This window comes from Haplochromis burtoni, unplaced genomic scaffold (genome assembly GCF_018398535.1).
Source record: "Haplochromis burtoni strain Fernald_Lab_line unplaced genomic scaffold, NCSU_Asbu1 Contig_441, whole genome shotgun sequence".
NCBI classification, from domain to species: Eukaryota; Metazoa; Chordata; class Actinopteri; order Cichliformes; family Cichlidae; genus Haplochromis; species Haplochromis burtoni.
This window is the reverse complement of record NW_024582802.1, coordinates 311,421-331,920: the sequence shown is the minus strand read 5'-3', so window position 1 is coordinate 331,920 and position 20,500 is coordinate 311,421. Positions and strand designations below refer to the sequence as shown.

At 41.3% G+C, this 20,500-nt stretch overlaps 3 protein-coding genes across 5 annotated transcripts in view; 1 reads left to right on the top strand and 2 right to left on the bottom strand.

The window, feature by feature from the left end:
* Nucleotides 1-4,765, bottom strand: part of carm1 (coactivator-associated arginine methyltransferase 1) — a 17,516-nt gene extending 12,751 nt beyond the window's left edge. The window contains exon 1 of the mRNA XM_005945671.3: nt 4,542-4,765. Coding sequence (XP_005945733.1) covers nt 4,542-4,683 — 142 coding nt within the window. The 5' untranslated portion in view covers nt 4,684-4,765. The remainder of the gene's footprint in view (nt 1-4,541) is intronic.
* A 947-nt stretch (nt 4,766-5,712) lies between these two features.
* si:dkey-204f11.64 (uncharacterized protein LOC100537752 homolog) lies at nt 5,713-9,531 on the bottom strand. Of its 2 annotated transcripts, XR_001337126.2 has the most exons (4): nt 9,380-9,531; nt 7,580-7,706; nt 7,337-7,463; nt 5,713-5,792 (listed from the first exon to the last, which is right to left on the bottom strand). XR_001337126.2 is itself a non-coding variant. In XM_005945670.3 (3 exons), the coding sequence occupies exons 1-2, from the start codon at nt 9,470-9,472 to the stop codon at nt 7,581-7,583; spliced, it is 219 nt and encodes a 72-aa protein (XP_005945732.1). In that variant the 5' UTR covers nt 9,473-9,531; the 3' UTR covers nt 5,713-7,463; nt 7,580. The 2 variants fall into 2 exon arrangements, 1 of the variants encoding a protein (XP_005945732.1); XM_005945670.3 differs by having other exon boundaries at nt 5,713-7,463.
* A 2,328-nt stretch (nt 9,532-11,859) lies between these two features.
* On the top strand, nt 11,860-20,014 carry LOC102308990 (caseinolytic mitochondrial matrix peptidase proteolytic subunit). Of its 2 annotated transcripts, none has more exons than XM_042213414.1 (7): nt 11,860-11,974; nt 13,887-13,985; nt 15,997-16,068; nt 16,151-16,247; nt 17,512-17,699; nt 17,775-17,880; nt 19,307-20,014. In XM_042213414.1, exons 1-7 carry the CDS (start codon nt 11,963-11,965, stop codon nt 19,543-19,545), a joined length of 813 nt encoding a protein of 270 aa, XP_042069348.1. In that variant the 5' UTR covers nt 11,860-11,962; the 3' UTR covers nt 19,546-20,014. The 2 variants fall into 2 exon arrangements, with proteins under 2 accessions (XP_042069348.1, XP_042069347.1); XM_042213413.1 differs by having other exon boundaries at nt 13,884-13,985.
* The last annotated feature ends 486 nt before the right edge of the window (nt 20,015-20,500 follow it).

Sequence of the window (20,500 nt, the reverse complement as noted above, 5' to 3'; positions counted from 1 at the left end):
TGTGTGTGTGTGTGTGTGTGTGTGTGTGTGTGTGTGTGTGTGTGTGTGTGTGTGTGTGTGTGTGTGAGAGAGACCGCCTGCTGACCAAAGGGTCATAAAAGCAGGAGCAACAGCACAAGAAACAAATCTTCCAGACAGGATGTATCTGCAATAAGAGACTACAGCCCCCCACCCAGAACCTCGAGAATCTGGGAAGGGGGACAGTGGAATTCCTTTCATCAGAGTTGGCAAGCATAAAAAATGACAACATTTAACAATTCACTCTAACACCAACACTTTATTGACGATGTCTAAAGAGACTAGAAAAAAACAAAACTGAGACTAGCTCTCCTGGTTGCGTGTAGCCATCTGTGGGCTGATAAGGGAGGAAGTGTGAGCTTGAGCTGCCTTTGGTTTTGTTAACGTTAGCCAGAGCTCTCAGGATGTGCTCCTAGATGCACAGGTTAAATTAACTGGTGCATCCTAAGAACACCCAATGATTTCTATTAAGAAATTCCTTCTGAGCTTTTGTTTCAGTTGTCAAAAAGTTGATTTTACTTACTCTTTACCACTGAGGTCAAAGTGGACGATAAAGGTGTTTCTAGAATATTGCTTTCTTGTTGCTGGGCTGGCATTCTGCCTCAGTCCATTTATAGTCTGTCTTTAGAGTTTATCAGGACTAAAAGTGTCTGATAAAGGTGTGAAGACTCCTGTAATGTGTTTACTGTTACAGAGGAAATACACGACCAAGACAAAAAGCTATTTTAAAAATCAGAACATACTCCATCAATACAGCAACATAATACGCTCATACTCTACTATAACTGACTAAAGTTCATTATGACCATTTTTCATTTCATTTATTTCATACTGAGAGCACTTAGTCTTTTATTTTATCAGTGCCTCAGGGTACAGTCAGCCTGCACCCTCATGGGCCTCGAGTCAAAACATCAGACTGGAAGAGCCCAATACATTTCTTTCAGTTTCTCAGTCGTCTATCCTGTCAGGTAACTGAGCAGAACGAAAAGCAACTGCTTTGCTATGAAACAGTGGTTTAGTGCAATGGCATATTTAGCTCTTTGCAAGAATGAATGATTGCATGCTGACAACAGCAGAAAGGATACCAGGACACCGAAGCATAAACTTCTATTTTCTGAGGTTTCACATTCACATTTCATTATGAAAAATAGGCCATGTAATAAAAGTCAGGAGGAAGGAAAAAAACTGTATAGGGAAGTTCCACAGAATCGCTTCTGTAAAAGTGCCCGATGCAAATATTCCTCCAGGGCCAAACAGCAGGCCCAGTGTGAACTCATAAAGCAGGCGGAGCTAATCCAGCATCTATTAAAGGATTGAGACCGACACTTCAGATTTAGAGACATGCATCTTCTGGGAGAAAAGCCAGCCAAGCATGTCGGTGAGTTCTCTTCTCAACCACTTAGACTACAAAACAAATGATAAGATACCTTTTTAAAAATGTGAGAAATTACCCGTCTCAGTACAAAGACAGATGATCCAGGCAGTCCACTGACCAACTGTAGGGGATCAATGGATCACACAGTTCCTATATTGTGAACAAAAGTGTCGATTCTGATCATTTTTGAAATGTCACACATTCAGTCACCTGAAATTGAGGTGACGCAGTGCACTTGTGATGTCATTAAGGCCTTTTTTTTTTACGAGCTGGCTTCTGCTAGCCATGACCTACATCTTTACGATCCATGCAACTTCCCATTAAATGACAACATGAGACAGCAAAGCCCATTTTCTACTAGTACCTACTCAACTACTGTCATTTTCTAGTACCACCTAATGAGTTTGGGGTCACACAGCAACATGACTGAAATTCCTGTGAAATCATTTGCATGTAACACAAACAAAGCAATAATGGAGCACACCAAGGCGATGGTACACCTGCTGCTCAGTCTATGGCTTTGTGTCAGACCACAGTGTTGGTTGTTGTCCAGCCGTTTCCCTCATTGCCAGGTTTCAAAAATGGCGGTTTGATTTTTGTGAAGGAGTCACTCTCATGATGCCATTGACTGGCCAGTCGGTTGACCCCGGCCGTGCAGGTAGTTGAAAGACAAAAAAAAGCAACTGCTACCCAATGCAAAAGTCGAGCCATGTAGGTACTAGTAGGAACAGCAATTTCAATAAGGCGGCCTCTGTTACATAAACATATGAAGGAGCTCAAGTTCTATAACTTTCACACCGTCCTGCTAACATTTCTCCACTGTTACCTTCATCAATTCAGTGAAAGAAATGAGCCTTCTGTTCTGACAATATCTGGAACTCGCACAAAATGATTGTGTGCAGCTGTCGTCTGTGAGCAGAATTAACGTTGCTTAGTTTTCACTAAGCTGCTTCCACTCTAGGTCTCCTCTTACTGCCTCACCCACAGTGAGCCTGCACCTGCTCAGCTGTGATGAGTGTGATGATTGTTTATGGGGCTTTACGTCATGGATACATGAACCTGACTGGACAGGAAATGACAATACACAATATGCACATCACTGCATGGTCAGCCAGTCAGACTGCACATCCAGTGTCTATATCTATCTATATTTTTTTTCATCTATATGGACTTTCAGACTAGCATGAAAGTTAAAGGTTTCTAATTATGACATTTTAAATATATCATTTGAGACAGCAGTCTAAAAAAGTCCAATATTCTTATGTATTTCAGTAAAGCATGAACACTGGACACAGACCTCCCCTCTAAAACCTCTTACAGGGATTGTAAGGCTTACTGCAGCACAAGAGACACTTCACTGACAAGTCCTCTGAAAAGTCTTTGGTTGTTCCCCTGTAATGGTGCATTCATGTGGTGCTAAAATTACAGGGAAAAATCTGCTTCACATCTCCAAAAACTGGCATGAATTCCTACTTAAGTCCAAAAAAATAAAAAATAAAAAACCATCTTGGAAAGATTGTTGGAGTTTTGGTACAGGAGCTCCCGAGCTGTCACACACAAAGAGACGACAGATGTTTTATTAATGGTGCTAATGTGTGTATCAAATGACATTTTTATAACAATTAAGTGGTTATATTTCATTAGGCTTTTTCCATTATTTACTAATATTTAATATTTCCACATAGTGACCTGAATTTGTTTTACGAGTTTGTTTTTGTAACGCTTTCTAAGTCAAAGACAAACCAAGTGCTTTTTACATTTAAACTTAAATCACGTGAACCCAGCAAAGAGGGCAGAAGACTTCACCATACAGGAAATCCAAGCATCGGAGGAGCACATGAGTGCAGGGTCTCCAGCAGAGACGAGCCTGCTGGAGAGGATTGGTAAAGCGCCCTTCTTTCCAACCAAACCCCCAGATGTCGTTCTTTCAAAGCTGGTAGACTTCAGACCTGGCCCATTAGTAATGTAAGTGACATCACTTGTGGAAATTTACTAGACTACACACAGCTCCGGAAAGGTCTGCGTTACCCACACAGCAATACTGCCCAACAGTTTGAAACAGACTGTGTGTAAAATCAATGACATAAGTTATTTACGGCAAACCTCGTTAGTTTGTATAACTTGTGTTCTCTGAAAATCATTTTTAGAAGAAAGCTCTACGGTCTGATATTATACACTGAAACCTGGGCGCAGAGTTGTGCTTCTCTTGAACTTGAGCATGTGAAGCAGAAGGCGAGTCCAGCGCGGCCGTTTCTTTTCAGCGGGACATCCCATTCAACAGAAAAGCCGCGGAGGAGCGGAGCGGCTCTGCTGCTGCCTCCACACGGGAGGGAAGGAGGCGGCGGGACCCGGCTATTGTTCCAGCGAGAACAAAGATAAACGCATAAGTAATGAGGGCCCGGTTTCGTCTTGGCACCTTAAACATTACGAACTTATACCAGCACACAGAGTGCAAGTTTTACAAGGGAACGTGCTGATGGCTAAAATAAAGAGCAGCGATGACGGCGAGTCGTCCCAAGGATTACAACACATCGGAGCGGGTCAGGAGTGATGCCCTCTGCTCTGGGCTCCAAAACAATCGGGAAGGCTAGTCCACGAGCTAAACACTCGAACCCGTCCATCGGGTGTCTCTAGACAACACAAAGTCTATTCGTTTACATATTAATATATTGAACATATTTGTGAGACAAAATACACGTTGGTGAGATAGGAGGGGGAAAACAGGGAGAAAACACAAAAAGCAAATGTGCGGGACGTTGGCGCATCACCGCTGAGGCCAGGCTAGTGGCATTGTTTAACTAGCATTAAAGTACACATTACTTAGCTACCCTGCTTACTGATGCGCTTAAGCTACGTTGTATGTGTTACGTTATACGTTTCCCGTGGTCTTCAAAGCACTGAACTCGTGCGAATGGCGAGCTTAAAGTTAGCAACATTAAAACACCTACGGGACGGTGATAAAACGGGGTTTTAAGAGCTTCCTCGTGACAAGCAGGAGGTGGCGACGTGGTCTCTCAAGATGCGTTAGCTTCTCGGCTACTAACGCTGGCAGTTTAGCCTGTAAGCATTAACGCTGCAATAGCATTAGCGGCGCGGCAGTTGAGTCAGGCCGACCATCTGCGGCAACTGCGGAAAAGGGTCAACTCACCATTGGAGAGATTGAGGAGGGCAGCATCTTGTGATGTCTTCACTTCTAACCGCAGCGGCTGCTGCTCTGAGTGCCGCTGTATATCTCCATTCGCGTCTCCAATGGAGAGAAGCCGCACGCCACGGAATACCGAGACCGCCATCTTCGCTCTGGAAGTAGAGACAGATCTGTGGCGCTCACATCCAACCAAGCACTGCTCTCTGCTGGAGGCACATTGGGCACCAACGCGATAAGCCTTTGCAACAGTGCCACCTGGCGGCTAGAAATGGGCATTGCGTAAACATGTGAAATCAAATTTTATCATGGAGATTAAAATATATCTATTATTGACGATTTAAAAAAAAACAAACCTTAAAAACCAAACGAAAACTGTACTTCTGCCCGACACCCACAGCTGGCTATTTGTTTTTAGGGTCTCTTTATCGCCATGTTACACAAGAGCAAACACGGTATCTCACCCCCTCCCCCTAACCCCCATCGTCACCACCTGCACCCCCCTCTCACTCACACACAGACACACGCCGTAATAGTAAAAACAAAACCTTTGATCAGCACCATAGAGATTAACCACAGACAGTAACACATTTTTCTAGCTCAGGTTATAAACTTACCAGCTTCTTCAACTAGACTAGTACAAGCTCAACACAGATTCAGCCCTACTAATATAACATAAAGACGACTGTAATGTCTGTGAGCAGGCAACAGAGAGAAGCCCATTACCTGCAGGTGCTCTCCGACTGTATGGGGTCAGCGCACCACAAAACCACTGAGACTATCATTTCTAGTGGACCAGCTTCTAGATGTATTTGTGTGAGTGCATATTTTCAACATATAAGAGAAGATAAGATAGAACTTTATTAATCCCTTGGGTGGATTCCTCTGGGAAATTCGGTAATATGAGTGGGCACAGTGTTTCATAATTAAATAACCCATCAGAACTTTATTTTTTAGGCTTTGCTCGAGACCAAAGTCCTGGCCTTGTGCTTTATTTGAACATCACTTTTTTGCTTTGGCTTTCTAAACATGATGAACTCCCTGAAAAACAAATTGTTGCATTGTTGAGTTTAACCAATTCATGGGTATTTTCCAAAAATGACCAAGAGCAGGGGCAGGAATTACAAGTAATATACGTATTTCCCAGCATGCATCAGCACTGCAACATCAACACTTCTCAGAAAAGGCACTTATTTTTAATCAATGGAGCATGAACTGATTGCTCGAACATCCGAAATGCAGATTCTCAAGAAGAGCCTGCAACAAGAAAAATAAAGTTAGACTTTGGTTCAGAAGATAGAAGTGCAACTTAAACATACAGCGGAACTCTAATCCAATAATCCAGGTAAGTAAAACCCAGAGAGTTGATTCAGCTCATCTGGACACGTTTTCAGTGAGAGAAACGTGTCATCACTCATCTGAGTTTCAGCTTACTGCAGGTTTCCCCAGCCTTCTAAACACTGCTGATGTACAGTGAGTGACACAGGCATCGCAGGCTAACATGGAGCCACAGGCTCAGTTTTAGGCCTGTTAACGTCATGACCACCGATCAATGGCGACGAGTACTATTCATGATAGTGATTCATTAACTCTTGCGTCCGCTTCCCCATTTCCATGATAGCCATTAGCTTTTCACATCCTAAACACTGACCACTACATTATTAATAATGTATAAACATAGTACATCTTCATTTTTTGAAGATATCTTTTGTACATTTTGTATTACATTTTTAAAAAACGGAGAAAGCAAACGGAAAGGAAACAAAGTACATACAGATTGTTAGGGTAATAATTTAATGTGATACATGCATAGTAGCAATTAAATGACAGTGCAAGCAAGAGTAGGTGTAAAAAGCACAAGGGCCCATATCTGGCACATTTCATTACATTGTAAATAAAGTCACCATAAAATATTTGCTGTTCTTTATGTTATGATATGAATTCAAATACATTTTAGAGAGAGCTTTCTGACACAAACTGATGGCTGGTCATTTGTGTAGTACGCTCCGTGTCCAATGAGCTTCATTTATGCTCAGTTAGTTCCTTCATATCTGAATTAACTCGTGGTCATTTTCAGTGGTTAAAATAGATGATTACAGACAGTCAGCTTCTGACTGATGATGGGAATACATGCGTTAAACTCAGTTGTTCAGAAATTGAGTTATATTGAATGTTTTCATCTAGTGCTGGAAAGAATTGACAAAAAATGAATATATAAATAAAGAAATAAAGATTAAAACGATTGTTTTACACCTGTTCTGGACATAGATTAAAGATAAATGGAGCCAGTGTGATGTTGCTCAGTGGGTTTGTTTGAAGTTATATTTGGATGTTATTTACCAACACTAGCAGTTAGCTGCTCGTAGTGTTAAGTAACATAAAAAATATTTGAATAGTCCGAGTAAACACATTTATTTCTGTTTTAAATCAAACTAAATGACATTTGGAGCCAAGTGGTCATTAGAGGAACTTCTGTTTCTTGATTTTTAAAGTTTAGACTCTAAACTCTAGAGTCTAGAGGTTGCTGCTTGATCCTGGGAAACATCTATAAATGGGAATAAACTGCTTAGGTTTGTATTTTAAGGTGTAATTTTCATGGGAATTTTTCTAGTCATGTTGTTTTCAGCTGTGTGAGTTTTCATCCGGTTTAATTCAGTTGTATTTTATTTATATAGTGCCAAATACAATTGCACATCCACTGATAATGACTGTTAAAAATGTTATTCCACAGGTCTTCAAAACAGAAATGCAGAATGCAGAAACACACAAATAATTAAAATAAGATTGGCTAAATGTTTCACCTGAAATCATTATCATTTAATCAACTCCTTCACTGACTAGGTCTTCGTTATCTTCAACAGTGGCGGCGCACATGACAGAAATCCACGTTAGAACAATGAGGAGACTGCCTGAATGCACTCTACAGATCTACAAAGAGAACAAGTAGATTTAGCTCAGAGGGATACATCTTGTGCTCTAATAAATAACAAGCTTATTGTTTAGCATTTCCAAAATTAAAAGAGCACAAATATATAAACTCATACCTCAGAGGAGGACACATGACTTGGGAGGCCGGAAAGGATTGTCACTGGAGGGCACCCCGGTGAGGAGAGGGTCTTTGTGGGCATTTTGCAAACAGAAGTTTTTCAGTTCTGCAGCAGCCTGAGAAACCTGAAAGCAAGTGTTAGTGTTAACTAATAAGTACTATAAGTAAAAGAAGAGTCCTACAATAACTCCTCAGAAATATTCACAGTATGTGATGTGGAGTTTTGGTTGTTTTTGTTTTGTTGGCATATCCCAAATAGCACAGTAAACACAGTGGAGGCCGTGTCACAGTCTGGGGCTGGATTTATCTAATGGTGTTGAGAATCGTATCAAAACTAACAGAATTATGGACACAGAAAAGTAAAAACCAGACTTTGATTTATTATGTAGTACCACTTGTAAAGCGACTGATCAATGAGCCCAAACACACTGCCAACGCAGTAAAAGGATAGCTGAATAAAACACACTCACACACACTGAAGCTATGTGGGATCATCCTGACAGAGAATGGAACAAAAACCAGCAAACATCCAAAGAACTGTTTTTAGAAAATCTTGGAGAACCTTTCCTGAAGATTACTAATTTAAAAAAAGTACAGACTGTATTGAAGAATAGATGTGATCACATAAAATGTTGATTTTTCAAGCTTGTCAGAATTTTATAAACTCTGATTTTGCATTATATAAAAGTGAAGTCCTAGCCAAATATAAATAAGTGAGAGGTGGCTCAGGACTTCTGCACAGTACTGTACATGCTGTCAATAGACATGGAATTGTCATTTCCTTTTCCAATAAATAGGTATTGCACACTTTACTAAGCATACCTGTTCAACTGCTTGTTAATGCAAATATCTAATCAGCCAATCACATGGCACCTCAAGTGCCATGTGATTGCAAAATGCATGTGTAATGCATTTTGGATGTTACACTTTGTGATTTTGCCCACATTTGTTTTGCTTATCAAAATATTTAAAGTTAAAAAACACTGATGCCAGTTTCCATTGCATGAGCTTGAAAATCATCTGCAAGTTGTTTCTGACACAGTGTGAGGTCCTGTTTCATGTGGATTTCCTGTGAGCCCCTCAGCCTTGTGCTTGGTCCCCAATACCCCAGTTTAACACAGAAACCATAAGAAAATGTTGCAAAACTTACAAAACTAACATTACAAATTAAATTCTTCTGTGTGTGTTTTGGTTTTCGGACTGTAACAAATTACAAGAACTTGTCTGCTGAATGAAACTGTTGTGTGATTTTTTTAATTCACCAAACACAGACACACTTGAAACTGGTCTGACTTCTGTTCTAAAATAAGTAGCCACCCAACAATCAGTCCAGTCACGCAGCACCACAATTAACAAAGCTGCCACTGTGTTTGCTCCTACAGAAAAGTCTGTTTTGCTACCATTTCCACTGCACACCAAGAAATGACAGTGTGAATGGCTTTCAAAACACGCTAACATGGGAATGAATAAAATATAGGTTATTGCAGTGGTGTGCGTATCAGGTCATTTGATGTCCTTTGTGAATGCAGGAATAAATAATTCAATAATTCATTTTAGTGAGTGTATAGGCTGTATACTTTTAACAAGAGCAAACAGAGTTTAGTTCTACGCACAGAACACTTATTGAAACACTGAAATAGCTTTTGAATTTTAATGTTCCCACTTTGACGCTAATTGACAGATTAATTAGCTGCGTCGGGCGCCACGTTAAGCTTAGGTTGTGCTTCAGGGCGGGAGTCACGCGCAGGCAGCGGAGTAATAAAGTGTTGAGTTCAGCTGTGAAGCGAGGTGAGCTTACCTTTATCCGGCGGACGCTGGCCTCCAGACGAAGCTGTTTCACTGCCTTCTGAGCGATGACTAAACTGCTGTTGGCGGCGCTGTTGTTCGACATGATTGAATCCAAGTAACAGAGTGAGGGGGCAAGTAGACAACTGCACTTATGTTCCAAGTTTGGGCTGTAGGAAAGTACATCTTCCGGTCCAAGCTTTCAAAATAAAAATCCTGTTCGTGTTCATGACTGAAAAAGTATTTGGACCATTCAGTTAAATATATATATATATATATATATATAATACTCCATTATAACACAGTAATAAACGTTCGTTTTCTGACAGTGTTACAAAGTTGCTGCTTCCATGACTAAATAAAACAAGAGTGAAATAAAATAAAAATAAAATGACTTTAGGCACATGTAGGAAGTAAAGACAACACATCACAGAAATTGTAATACAAATTGTATAGAAAAGGTTTAATCTTTAAAAACACACTGTCATGGTCCTGGTTTGGTGACCCAGCCTTTGTGTTTAGCTCTTTAGTTCTGTGTCTTCGGCAGGACATGATCATAGTGCCACCAAGCTTCCCTGGGACACTGACAGAATGTGCTGGAGATTTCCCATTCGATGAGTCTTCTTCCTTACCCAACCAGTAGGTGTGATAGAGGGGATGTGGAGCTTACTCTGTGACATCCTCCAGATATCTGCACAGCTGAAGCACCTGTTCACTTTCAGAGACTCCATGGGTTGACTTCCTTTCTGCTTATTTACGGTCAAGAAATGGTGCTTTATGGGGTTTCATGTAGCCCCTGAGGTAAGGTGAATAGAAACCCACTTGTGTTGCAGTCTTTCCTGCTGGCAGATGGCCTTTCCTAGTCATCCACCAGCCTTTCCCAGTTGTCACCTGTCCTTTTGAAGAGGTCACTGGTTTCCAAGAGTGCTCAGATTCTTTTACAGGCGTGATGTTTCTCCTGCTCTAAGCCTGTGCACTTGCTCTGCCAACAAGGGTCAGCTGCACGGTTGTCAGCTGCACGGTCATCAGCCGGAGGCTACGGGCATTGGATGTTTTGCTCCCTATCTCAGTACATCTCCCAGTGGCGAGGCAGGGACACAGTTTGACAACCATAAAATTGTATTTCTGCACTCACAAGGGGATTTCCAGTGAAAGTCACATGCAACAGGTCTTATGTAGCGATGAATCCAAATTTGAAAATTTTGGTGCAAATCATCCCAGTATTTGTACGGGGGCCATCAGTAGTGAGGTTCAGCAGTGATTGTCTTCTGTGCAAAACACAATGGAGGCTATGTCATAGTTTGGGGCTGAAATTTCAGCTAGTGGTGTTGGGGATCTTATCAAAATAGATGGAATTATGGTCACAGAAAACTGGCATCAGATTATGAGATAACATCCTTTACCATTTGGAAAGCATGTGATTAGCAACAGCCTAATTTTTAAACATGACAGTAATTTCAAACACATTCCCAGAGTAAACACAAAGTGCAGCACTCAGTCATGGACTGGCTCCTTCAGAACCTCGATATAAACATTACTGAAGCAGTGTACGATCATCTTCATAGAGAACAAAACAAAAGCTTGACAACATTCAAAGAAAGGGCTTTGGAATATCTTTCAATGAGCCTGCAAAACTCCCAGAAAGTTGAGTCTGCTTATACACATGTAGTGTTTTTAGTGGGAGAAACATTTGGTCACTCATCTGAGTGACTTCTTCAGGTCATATTGACATTAGACTGCTTAAACAGAGAGCATGCATTGAAAAATAACTGAAAATCAGCATTTACTGACTTTCAAGCTCATTAGAATTGTGCAAACTCTGTTTTTGCCTTATATACTGTATTTCTATATAAACTGACACATTATCAATACATCACTGGACCTGAGGCTCGGGTTCTAGAATGGGTGTAGCAATGTTTTGAATGCATCCATCAGAGTTTGAGTGTATTTGTGTGGGAATATTAGATAAAAGTGCTTGTGTATAGATAAAAATACTGAATGAATGCGTGTGTCAAAGTACTAAAAGAGATTTGCAGTAGAACCCACTTTGAGTGCTAAAACTGAGTAGAAAGGTGCTGTGTAAGTACCAGTCCGTTTACCTCTATCCTATTATCCTAGCAAAATATGACTCAATACTTTTGTACAGTACTGTACAACAAAGCACAAATTATTCTAATTAATTAATCTAACTAAACTAATTTCAAACGAAGGCTCTTAAATACTTGGTGCCTGATTTTTCACTAATTTGCCTCTTCCTAATCCTCACCATTATTATTTAACACGTGCTTCCTCTTCATACTATATAGATTTGTAGCTGGACTAAGTGCCTTTGAATGGAACTCTTTTTTCTTTTAGGTGCTCACGAAGTTTGAGGAAACAGCGTTAGCCGGGTTAAATGCACCATTGCGTGGTTTGCCAACTGACAGACGAAGAAAGCCAGCACGATGACGTTGGTCAGCAGGTGGCGGTATAGCACCTCCAAACCCTTTGGATAAGTGCCAATAAAACCAAAGGAAGAAGAAGTTGAAATTGGTTCCGGAGGAGCTCCGGGGTCACACAGGAGGGGAGTGGAAGCTAAACCCTAAAATCCTTCAAAATGCTGTTACGAGTGAGTACTGGAAACCTTTCCAGTAAGCTTGACTGTCCGCAGACGACACATCACAAACTGGTTATATGTGTACTCGGCGGTTTGTGTTGTTATTCTGTCGTGTTGATGATGTTAGCTAACAGCTTGTGTGACATAAGTCTGATGGCACCACCTTTAACTTCCTAAGACTCGAACTCTTCCACGACATGCATTTTTAATTTCTCTTTGATATTTAGGCATATTGGGACTCGATGAATGTAAAAACAAAGAATTACCAGATTTTTATTTTTTTTACTTATTTTTAAGAAAAACGAGAGCCACATATGAGGATATTTGTTTAAAATTTCAAGAACAGTAGCAGTATAATGTCCTCGTACGTGGATATCAGGCCCTTGTAGAGCAAAATTGAGTATTTTGGTCTAAATAACCCAAAATGTGATGTCCACATATGTGGGCGCCAGGTCCTAGGAGGTTAAAGCTGCCAGCTCTGTACGCTAACAGCACTGAGGGTCACAGAGAGCCCGATCAGCAAACACAACGAGCTTAAAAGCAGTTTGTGGGGCTTTCTCCGACGCGGTGCTTCTTTAGTTTTTTTTAGTTTGTGTTATTGTTGTTATTATTATTTGATTGTACAAAGAGTGTTCAAAATAGTCGTATGAAAAAAAGTTTCAACTCATGATCAGAATTCTATGAGCAAATTCTCTCTGGATTATTTTTTAGTCCGAGGACAGCTGTGAACTTATGAACATGTTTGCTCCTTAAGCAATTTTAGTCTGTCACTTAAAAACAAACTAGTGCTGAAAACATCCCTTAGAGATGTTGGCCTTTATTCACATGATGCATATAGTCACACATAGTGTCATGCACTTGCTGCAGATTTGACAGCTGCACATTCATGATATGAATCTCTGTTACGTCCCAAAGTGCTCTGTTGGACTGAGATCTTGTGACTCATTTGAGTGCAGTGAATCCATTGTCGTGTTCAAGAAACCAGTCTGAGATCATGCTGGAAGCAGCGATTAAGATGGGCAGATCATAAAAGGCTGTACATGGTTATTTCTGCCCTATAAATGATGCTTAGTTAGTATTAAAGGGGCCAAAATGTTCACTGAAAGTATCGTCCACACCATTATACCAGTTTGACCAGTTTATACAAAGCAGGGTGGAGATATGCTTTTATGTTGTTTACACCATATTCAGACTCTCCCATCTAAATGTCTCTGCAGAAATGAAGACCCAACAAACTGGGCAAAGTTTTTTCCCTGTCTCAGCTAGGACTGAGCCATGCTTGACACTAGGTGGCAACAGCAGTCTGTAAATGAGAGATGAGATGAGATAGCCTTTATTTGTCAGTTGCAGGTCTTTGGCCACAACCGAGATGACAGACCTTGCCGACCGTACATACAATACACAAACATCACATTGGGGAGACAGGTCAGGCTAGGTAGCGAGGAAAAAAACATCGAAATGTGTAACACAAAAGGATAATACAGGAATGCACAGATATCAACACACCATAGCACAATAAACACAGACAAGCAACATGGGAAAGAGTTCCAGTGTGTACATCTGATCTGGGACCGCTGCAATCTTTCGACTGCGCCTCCAGCTGACCCGATGTCCACATCAGAGGGGAGGTAAGCGTTGGAGGTGGCGTTGGATCCGGGGTAGGGAGGGTGATGCGTCAGTGAGTGCTTATCAGTATCAGTATATGTATGTGTGTGCGTGTCCATAGTTCAGCTGAGACAGTGTCCTTCGCCCTGCCAGGCTAAGTAAACAGTCTTCCAGCCAACCCAGGTGGCCTTGTAGGGAATGGGAAGGAACAGACTCAACACAGTCGTTATCAAATGTCTGGGAACTGCAGTTACTGAACTTTTGGGAGTGTTGTTGATCCTATATCTTGGGAGGCTTTTTTTTGTCTGTCTTTCAGCAGGTGTTGCGTATCGGTTCTTTGACACTGACACACAGCAGATCCATCCACCACAGTTCCATATGCCGGACTCCACTCATACCCATAGTCGTGGAGCAGACAGTGAGTGTGATCATTTGAACGGCTGAAGCAGGACTTTCTGTGTTTAGTAGAAGTGTACAGTGGGGCAAAAAAGTATTTAGTCAGCCACCGATTGTGCAAGTTCCCCCACTTAAAATGATGACAGAGGTCAGTAATTTGCACCAGAGGTACACTTCAACTGTGAGAGACAGAATGTGAAAAAAATCCATGAATTCACATGGTAGGATTTGTAAAGAATTTATTCGTAAATCAGGGTGGAAAATAAGTATTTGGTCACCTCAAACAAGGAAAATCTCTGGCTCTCACAGACCTGTAACGTCTTCTGTAAGAAGCTTTTCTGTCCCCCACTCGTTACCTGTATGAATGGCACCTGTTTGAACTCATCATCTGTATAAAAGACACCTGTCCACAGCCTCAAACAGTCAGACTCCAAACTCCGCCATGGCCAAGACCAAAGAGCTTTCGAAGGACACCAGGAAAAGTATTGTAGACCTGCACCAGACTGGGAAGAGTGAATCTACAATAGGCAAGCAGCTTGGTGTGAAAAAATCAACTGTGGGAGCAATCATCAGAAAATGGAAGACATACAAGACCACTGATAATCTCCCTCGATCTGGGGCTCCACGCAAGATCTCATCCCGTGGGGTCAAAATGATCATGAGAACGGTGAGCAAAGATCCCAGAACCACACGGGGGGACCTGGTGAATGACCTGCAGAGAGCTGGGACCAAAGTAACAAAGGTCACCATCAGTAACACACTACAACGGCAGGGAATCAAATCCCGCAGTGCCAGACGTGTTCCGCTGCTGAAGCCAGTGCATGTCCAGGCCCGTCTGAAGTTTGCCAGAGAGCACATGGATGATACAGCAGAGGATTGGGAGAATGTCATGTGGTCAGATGAAACCAAAGTAGAACTTTTTGGTATAAACTCAACTCGTCGTGTTTGGAGGAAGAAGAATACTGAGTTGCATCCCAAGAACACCATACCTACTGTGAAGCATGGGGGTGGAAACATCATGCTATGGGGCTGTTTTTCTGCCAAGGGGACAGGACGACTGATCCGTGTTAAGGACAGAATGAATGGGGCCATGTATCGTGAGATTTTGAGCCAAAACCTCCTTCCATCAGTGAGAACTTTGAAGATGAAACGAGGCTGGGTCTTCCAACATGACAATGATCCAAAACACACCGCCCGGGCAACAAAGGAGTGGCTCCGTAAGAAGCATTTGAAAGTCCTGGAGTGGCCTAGCCAGTCTCCAGACCTCAACCCCATAGAAAATCTGTGGCGGGAGTTGAAAGTCCGTGTTGCTCGGCGACAGCCCCAAAACATCACTGCTCTCGAGAAGATCTGCATGGAGGAATGGGCCAAAATACCAGCTACTGTGTGTGCAAACCTGGTAAAGACCTATAGTAAACGTTTGACCTCTGTTATTGCCAACAAAGGTTATGTTACAAAGTATTGAGTTGTATTTTTGTTATTGACCAAATACTTATTTTCCACCCTGATTTACGAATAAATTCTTTACAAATCCTACCATGTGGATTCATGGATTTTTTTTTCACATTCTGTCTCTCACAGTTGAAGTGTACCTCTGGTGCAAATTACTGACCTCTGTCATCATTTTAGGTGGGGGAACTTGCACAATCGGTGGCTGACTAAACACTTTTTTGCCCCACTGTATATACAGTCAGTATAGAGGTGTATATACAATATAAATGCATGATTGTTTCTTTTCTCCTGCAAACAAAAATGTTGCACAAAAAGAATTTAAACAGGTGTGAATCATGAAGATTTAGGATGAGAGAATTTTTGTTTGCTTGGCAAAGCAAAGACAGACATCTGTATAAGTGGCCTTATTCCTGCTAATATCGATGTAAAAACATGAATTTGTGTTGCGGCAGCATATTTGTGAACCTTCTGTATGTATTTGAGATACTGTGCTGTTCAGACCTGTAATCCACAGAGAACATCTTTGTCATTTGATTTAAAATCCTCTCCTTTTGTTTTGTTTTTTGTTTGTTTTGTTTCAGGGGAGAGGAGAACGAGCATATGACATCTACTCTCGCCTCCTGAGAGAGAGAATCATTTGTGTAATGGGTCCTGTAAGTGTCTTCTTGAAGATTTTTGGAAACATGTTTTCAGAGTGATTTATATTCAAGCTCTTTCTCTTCCCCGTCTGCTCAGATCGATGACTCCATAGCCAGTCTGGTTATAGCCCAGCTGCTCTTCCTACAGTCAGAAAGCAACAACAAGCCCATCCACATGTACATCAACAGTCCTGGTATGACATAATCAAAACGAAGAGTTCCAATCTGAGTATTTCGCTGTGAGGTTTATTGATAAACTTTATGAAAAGAAGGATGAAGGAATGAGACATTTCACTGTCATGAAAATGAAACGGCAAAGAACTTGTTAGAGCACTACTTTTTCATTTCTGATCCACGGAGGAAGGCTGAGCTGCGTCAGTGTTACAGTAAACCACTGCTGACTGCGAGAGTACTCACACTAACTATCAATATTTTGTCGTATATTTGTGTCATTGTGCTAAGGCTCACTCAGCACCTACAAGAATTTGTATTTTGATTACAATTCTTTTGCCAAAAAGTAGTGCTTTTAAAACCTTTAAAATTAACTATAATTTTTTATTGCTTATTCAAAATATTGATGTTTTTAATTGCAGTATTTATAAAGTAACAGTTTTTTGATTTGTAGTAACAGAAGCAAAACCAGCTGGTTCGCTGGGACTTTCACAGGCTGCTGTCATTTTGTTTGTGACTGAAGCCTGTCGGTGTTTGTGGCCATGCTTCAAGCTTTGGTCATTGCATGTATGCTTATGGTACAGTTTGTATTAAGTGCTGTAACACTGTTTGTGGGTGTGATGGTTGCACTAGCGTTGCACTGAAGTTAAAGTGGACCTGCTATATTCATTGTCAGCTCCATGTTTTACTTTTGGACTCTGTTAGAGTAGCTTTGCATGATTCACAATACAAAGTAATCTTGATTTATCTTATACTGGGCTTTGGTGCAGCCAGTTTGTCCATCAACAGTCAAAGAAGCAGTTCTAGCCCCGCCCCTTTAAGCCACCTTTCTTTTGATTGGCTGCCAAATAAAAAGTTTGAACAGCAGATGGGCAGAGCTTCCTTTTAACCCCTCTCTTTGACAGCATGCATTCACGGTAATGGAGCTCAAAGGGATTACTATACATAAGGTGGCCTGATTTTTTTTTTTTTTAAATTTAAAATTTTTTTATTTATTTGTCTTTTTTAATGTTATCCGTTTTTGAAACGAGCATAAATTGCTTTTATTGTGATGAAACTTGAGGAAAAGCACAATACGCCCACTTCAGTATATTCCAAATATGGACATATAAGAGCAGCAGCAGATGATCTTGTGTTGTTGGTATCACACAGTCCAAATACTTCATGATCTGAATCTCACAGATGAAATTTTATGCCTGACATAATTAACGTCTCTGTTGAATGCAGTGTATTTAAGTAAATGAGTAAATTCATGCAAAGACCGCTCTCATTCTGTCTCTTTTTAAGGTGGTGTGGTGACAGCAGGACTGGCCATTTATGACACCATGCAGTACATTCTGAATCCCATCTCCACCTGGTGTGTTGGCCAAGCGGCAAGCATGGGCAGCTTGCTCCTGGCAGCAGGAACGACAGGCATGAGGCATTCACTGCCCAATGCCCGCATCATGGTTCACCAGCCTTCAGGAGGGGCCAGAGTAAGTTAGTCTCTCTGTGAGTACTGGTCAGTTGGTGTAAAGAAGGGAATAACATTCAGTGTGCTGTGTGTCCAGGGTCAGGCCACTGACATTGCTATCCAGGCTGAAGAGATCCTGAAGCTGAAAAGACAGATCAACAACATCTACGCCAAACACACGGGCCAGTTACTGGAGACCATTGGTATGTTTGTGCAGCTCATTACCACAACACAGTACAAACTTAAAAGTAGGACAAAAGCAGCACAATGATTTCCCCCCTTTGCATGTTTCCTGGTGACAAAGAAGGCTAATCCAGGCCTGGAGTGCACGTCTCAAGTTCGTGGCAATGTGTGACATGCAAATAACCAACCGTATATTATATATGGACGAGGGTGGCCATAATGTTTTATTCTGAAGAGTGTAGGACTTGCAGGTGTGATGAACATTAATATTTGGAATTCACAGAGGTGTTAGACATCATCTCAAATAGGGATGGGTATTGATAAGATTTTCACGATTCCGATTCCATTTTCGATTCTGTTTAACGATTCGATTCTCTTATCGATTCTTTTAAAAAAGGAGAACACGAAGGTCGATTAGCTCAGAACTTTGTTTTATATCTTCTCTTTGAACAAAATAGAAATTTAGGAGTACAAGGCCTTACAAACCCAACAGTGAGATCTTAAGAGATCCAGCCTACAGCTCTTCAATGGGGTGTCACAGGGTCCCCAGGAAAAAAAATTGTAAATGTAAAATAATAAAATAAATATTCTTCTGTAGCAATAACAAAGTATAACATAAATTATTCTGTAGCAATTACACAAGAATATCCAGTAATGTCCCTGCCTACAATTAAACACATTCACTTACCGAAAATTGGGGCATCTGCTGTGGCAAATGGGTGCAAGCCTTTAACCACAAACTTAGTCACTGCTCGGTGACATTCGTCTATCCTGGCCTGAAAGGAGACGCTACTACCGGCAGACTGGAGCGAGAACTGCCAGCATCTGAGCCAGACTCTGTCTGTCTCTCTCATCATGGTCACCTAAATGCACAGTAATAGCAGGTTTTGTAATAAGGCGGATCGCGCTAACATAATATGCACTGTTAGTTGATTATTTACCCGCCGCATTAACGGGAGAAGATGTGCAAACGTTACCGCTGCTGCTGGGTTGAGATTCACGAGTCCGGAGCGGAATTAAAATCACGACATTCATTTAAGGTCATCGTGTGTTTTATGAGCAAATGCTTTTGCATATTCGTAGTGTTTCCTCCCTTAAATGAAATATCTACTTTGCAAGTATTGCAAGTTGCCCTGTTGTCATCCGTTCTCATAAAGTATAACCAAACTTTTGAGCGTTTGAGCCGCCATGTTTCCTGCCAGGTAAATGACGCTCCACAACGTGGTGACATCATTCGGGGCGACTGGAATCGATAAGGGAATCGTTTGCAAAAATGGCAAACAAATTCCAAGGAATTGAAACAGTGGGAACCGGTTCTCAACAAGAACCAGTTTTCGATACCCATCCCTAATCTCAAAGAAACCGATTTTCATGTGTATAAGGAGAGGAGGAAAGTTAGTTTAAAACATTTAAACTATAAAACGCTCATTTCTGTCCGACTTACAGAAAGTGTGATGGAAAGGGATCGCTACATGAGTCCCATGGAAGCACAGGACTTTGGCCTCATCGACCGGGTCCTGGTCCACCCACCACAGGCAGGGCAGGATGAGCCAGAGCTGGTGCAGAAAGAGCCGGCGGCAGCAGAAGCAGCAGCAGCAAGCCCCTCGCCCCAGCCAGAGTCCACAGATCCTGAGAAGGCCTCCCCTGGGACAAATCCACCCTCCTCATACAAACCAGAGCCATGAACGCACCACAGCAGAGCTGTCTGCTAGCTGCAAGATCATCTTCAGGAGTCAAGAGAGCAAGATCCAGCCTCCCCGTGTTTCTCCTCCACTCAGTAGTAGCTTACACATGAGCAGGACCCAAGCCAGCCTCATGTACAGTCATCACAGTAACGTCTTTTTATGATGGTGCTGTTTCCTTTTTTCTTTTACGTAATTTCTATGAAAAATCTTCAAAGAAGTGATATTAAAATGTAGTTGATTTTTATAATTTATACCACAGGAAGGAAAGCAGTGTTTCATCTGGGTGGGCTTTGGTCCTTTCTCTATGGTGGCTGAGCTGTACTGTACATGAGCTTGTTTAGGGGGAAAGCTTAAGAGTACAGAGCCATCTGTTTCTCTCTCCTGGCTGATGTCCACTCGAGACCGGAGAGAACCTGATTTGATGACCTGATGCTTAATATTTGTAATAAATATGATCAGTTAAACATGACTCACAAAATGTGCTACTTCTTGATCCAGTAGTGTACTGTTAAGTTTTCAGCTGGAGGTTAAAGGCTGTGTTTGAAACTGTATTTTTATTTTTTATTAATTTTGTCACACCATGAAGCAAAGTTACATTATTCACATTACTTCACGAAAAACAGTGACAGAAACCATCTGGCTAAAACTGTACAGTTGTTAAAACGGCAACACTGTAACAAAATTACACATAACTATACAGCACAGGAACAGGAAGACGGACACCTTTGGCATTTAAGATGCGCGGCCATTTAACGCCACAGCATGTCGTCTATAACAACTGCAGATGTAAACTTACCACACAGTATCATCTTTTATTTCCATTAAGAAGTTAGAGAAAAATTAAAAGAAAAATTATTGTGTGCACAATAACACAACCAACCTCTAAATAAAAAAAATCTACATGAAATAGTACAAGTTTTATCAGTTGATAGGTCAAAAAGGCAATTTTAGGAAG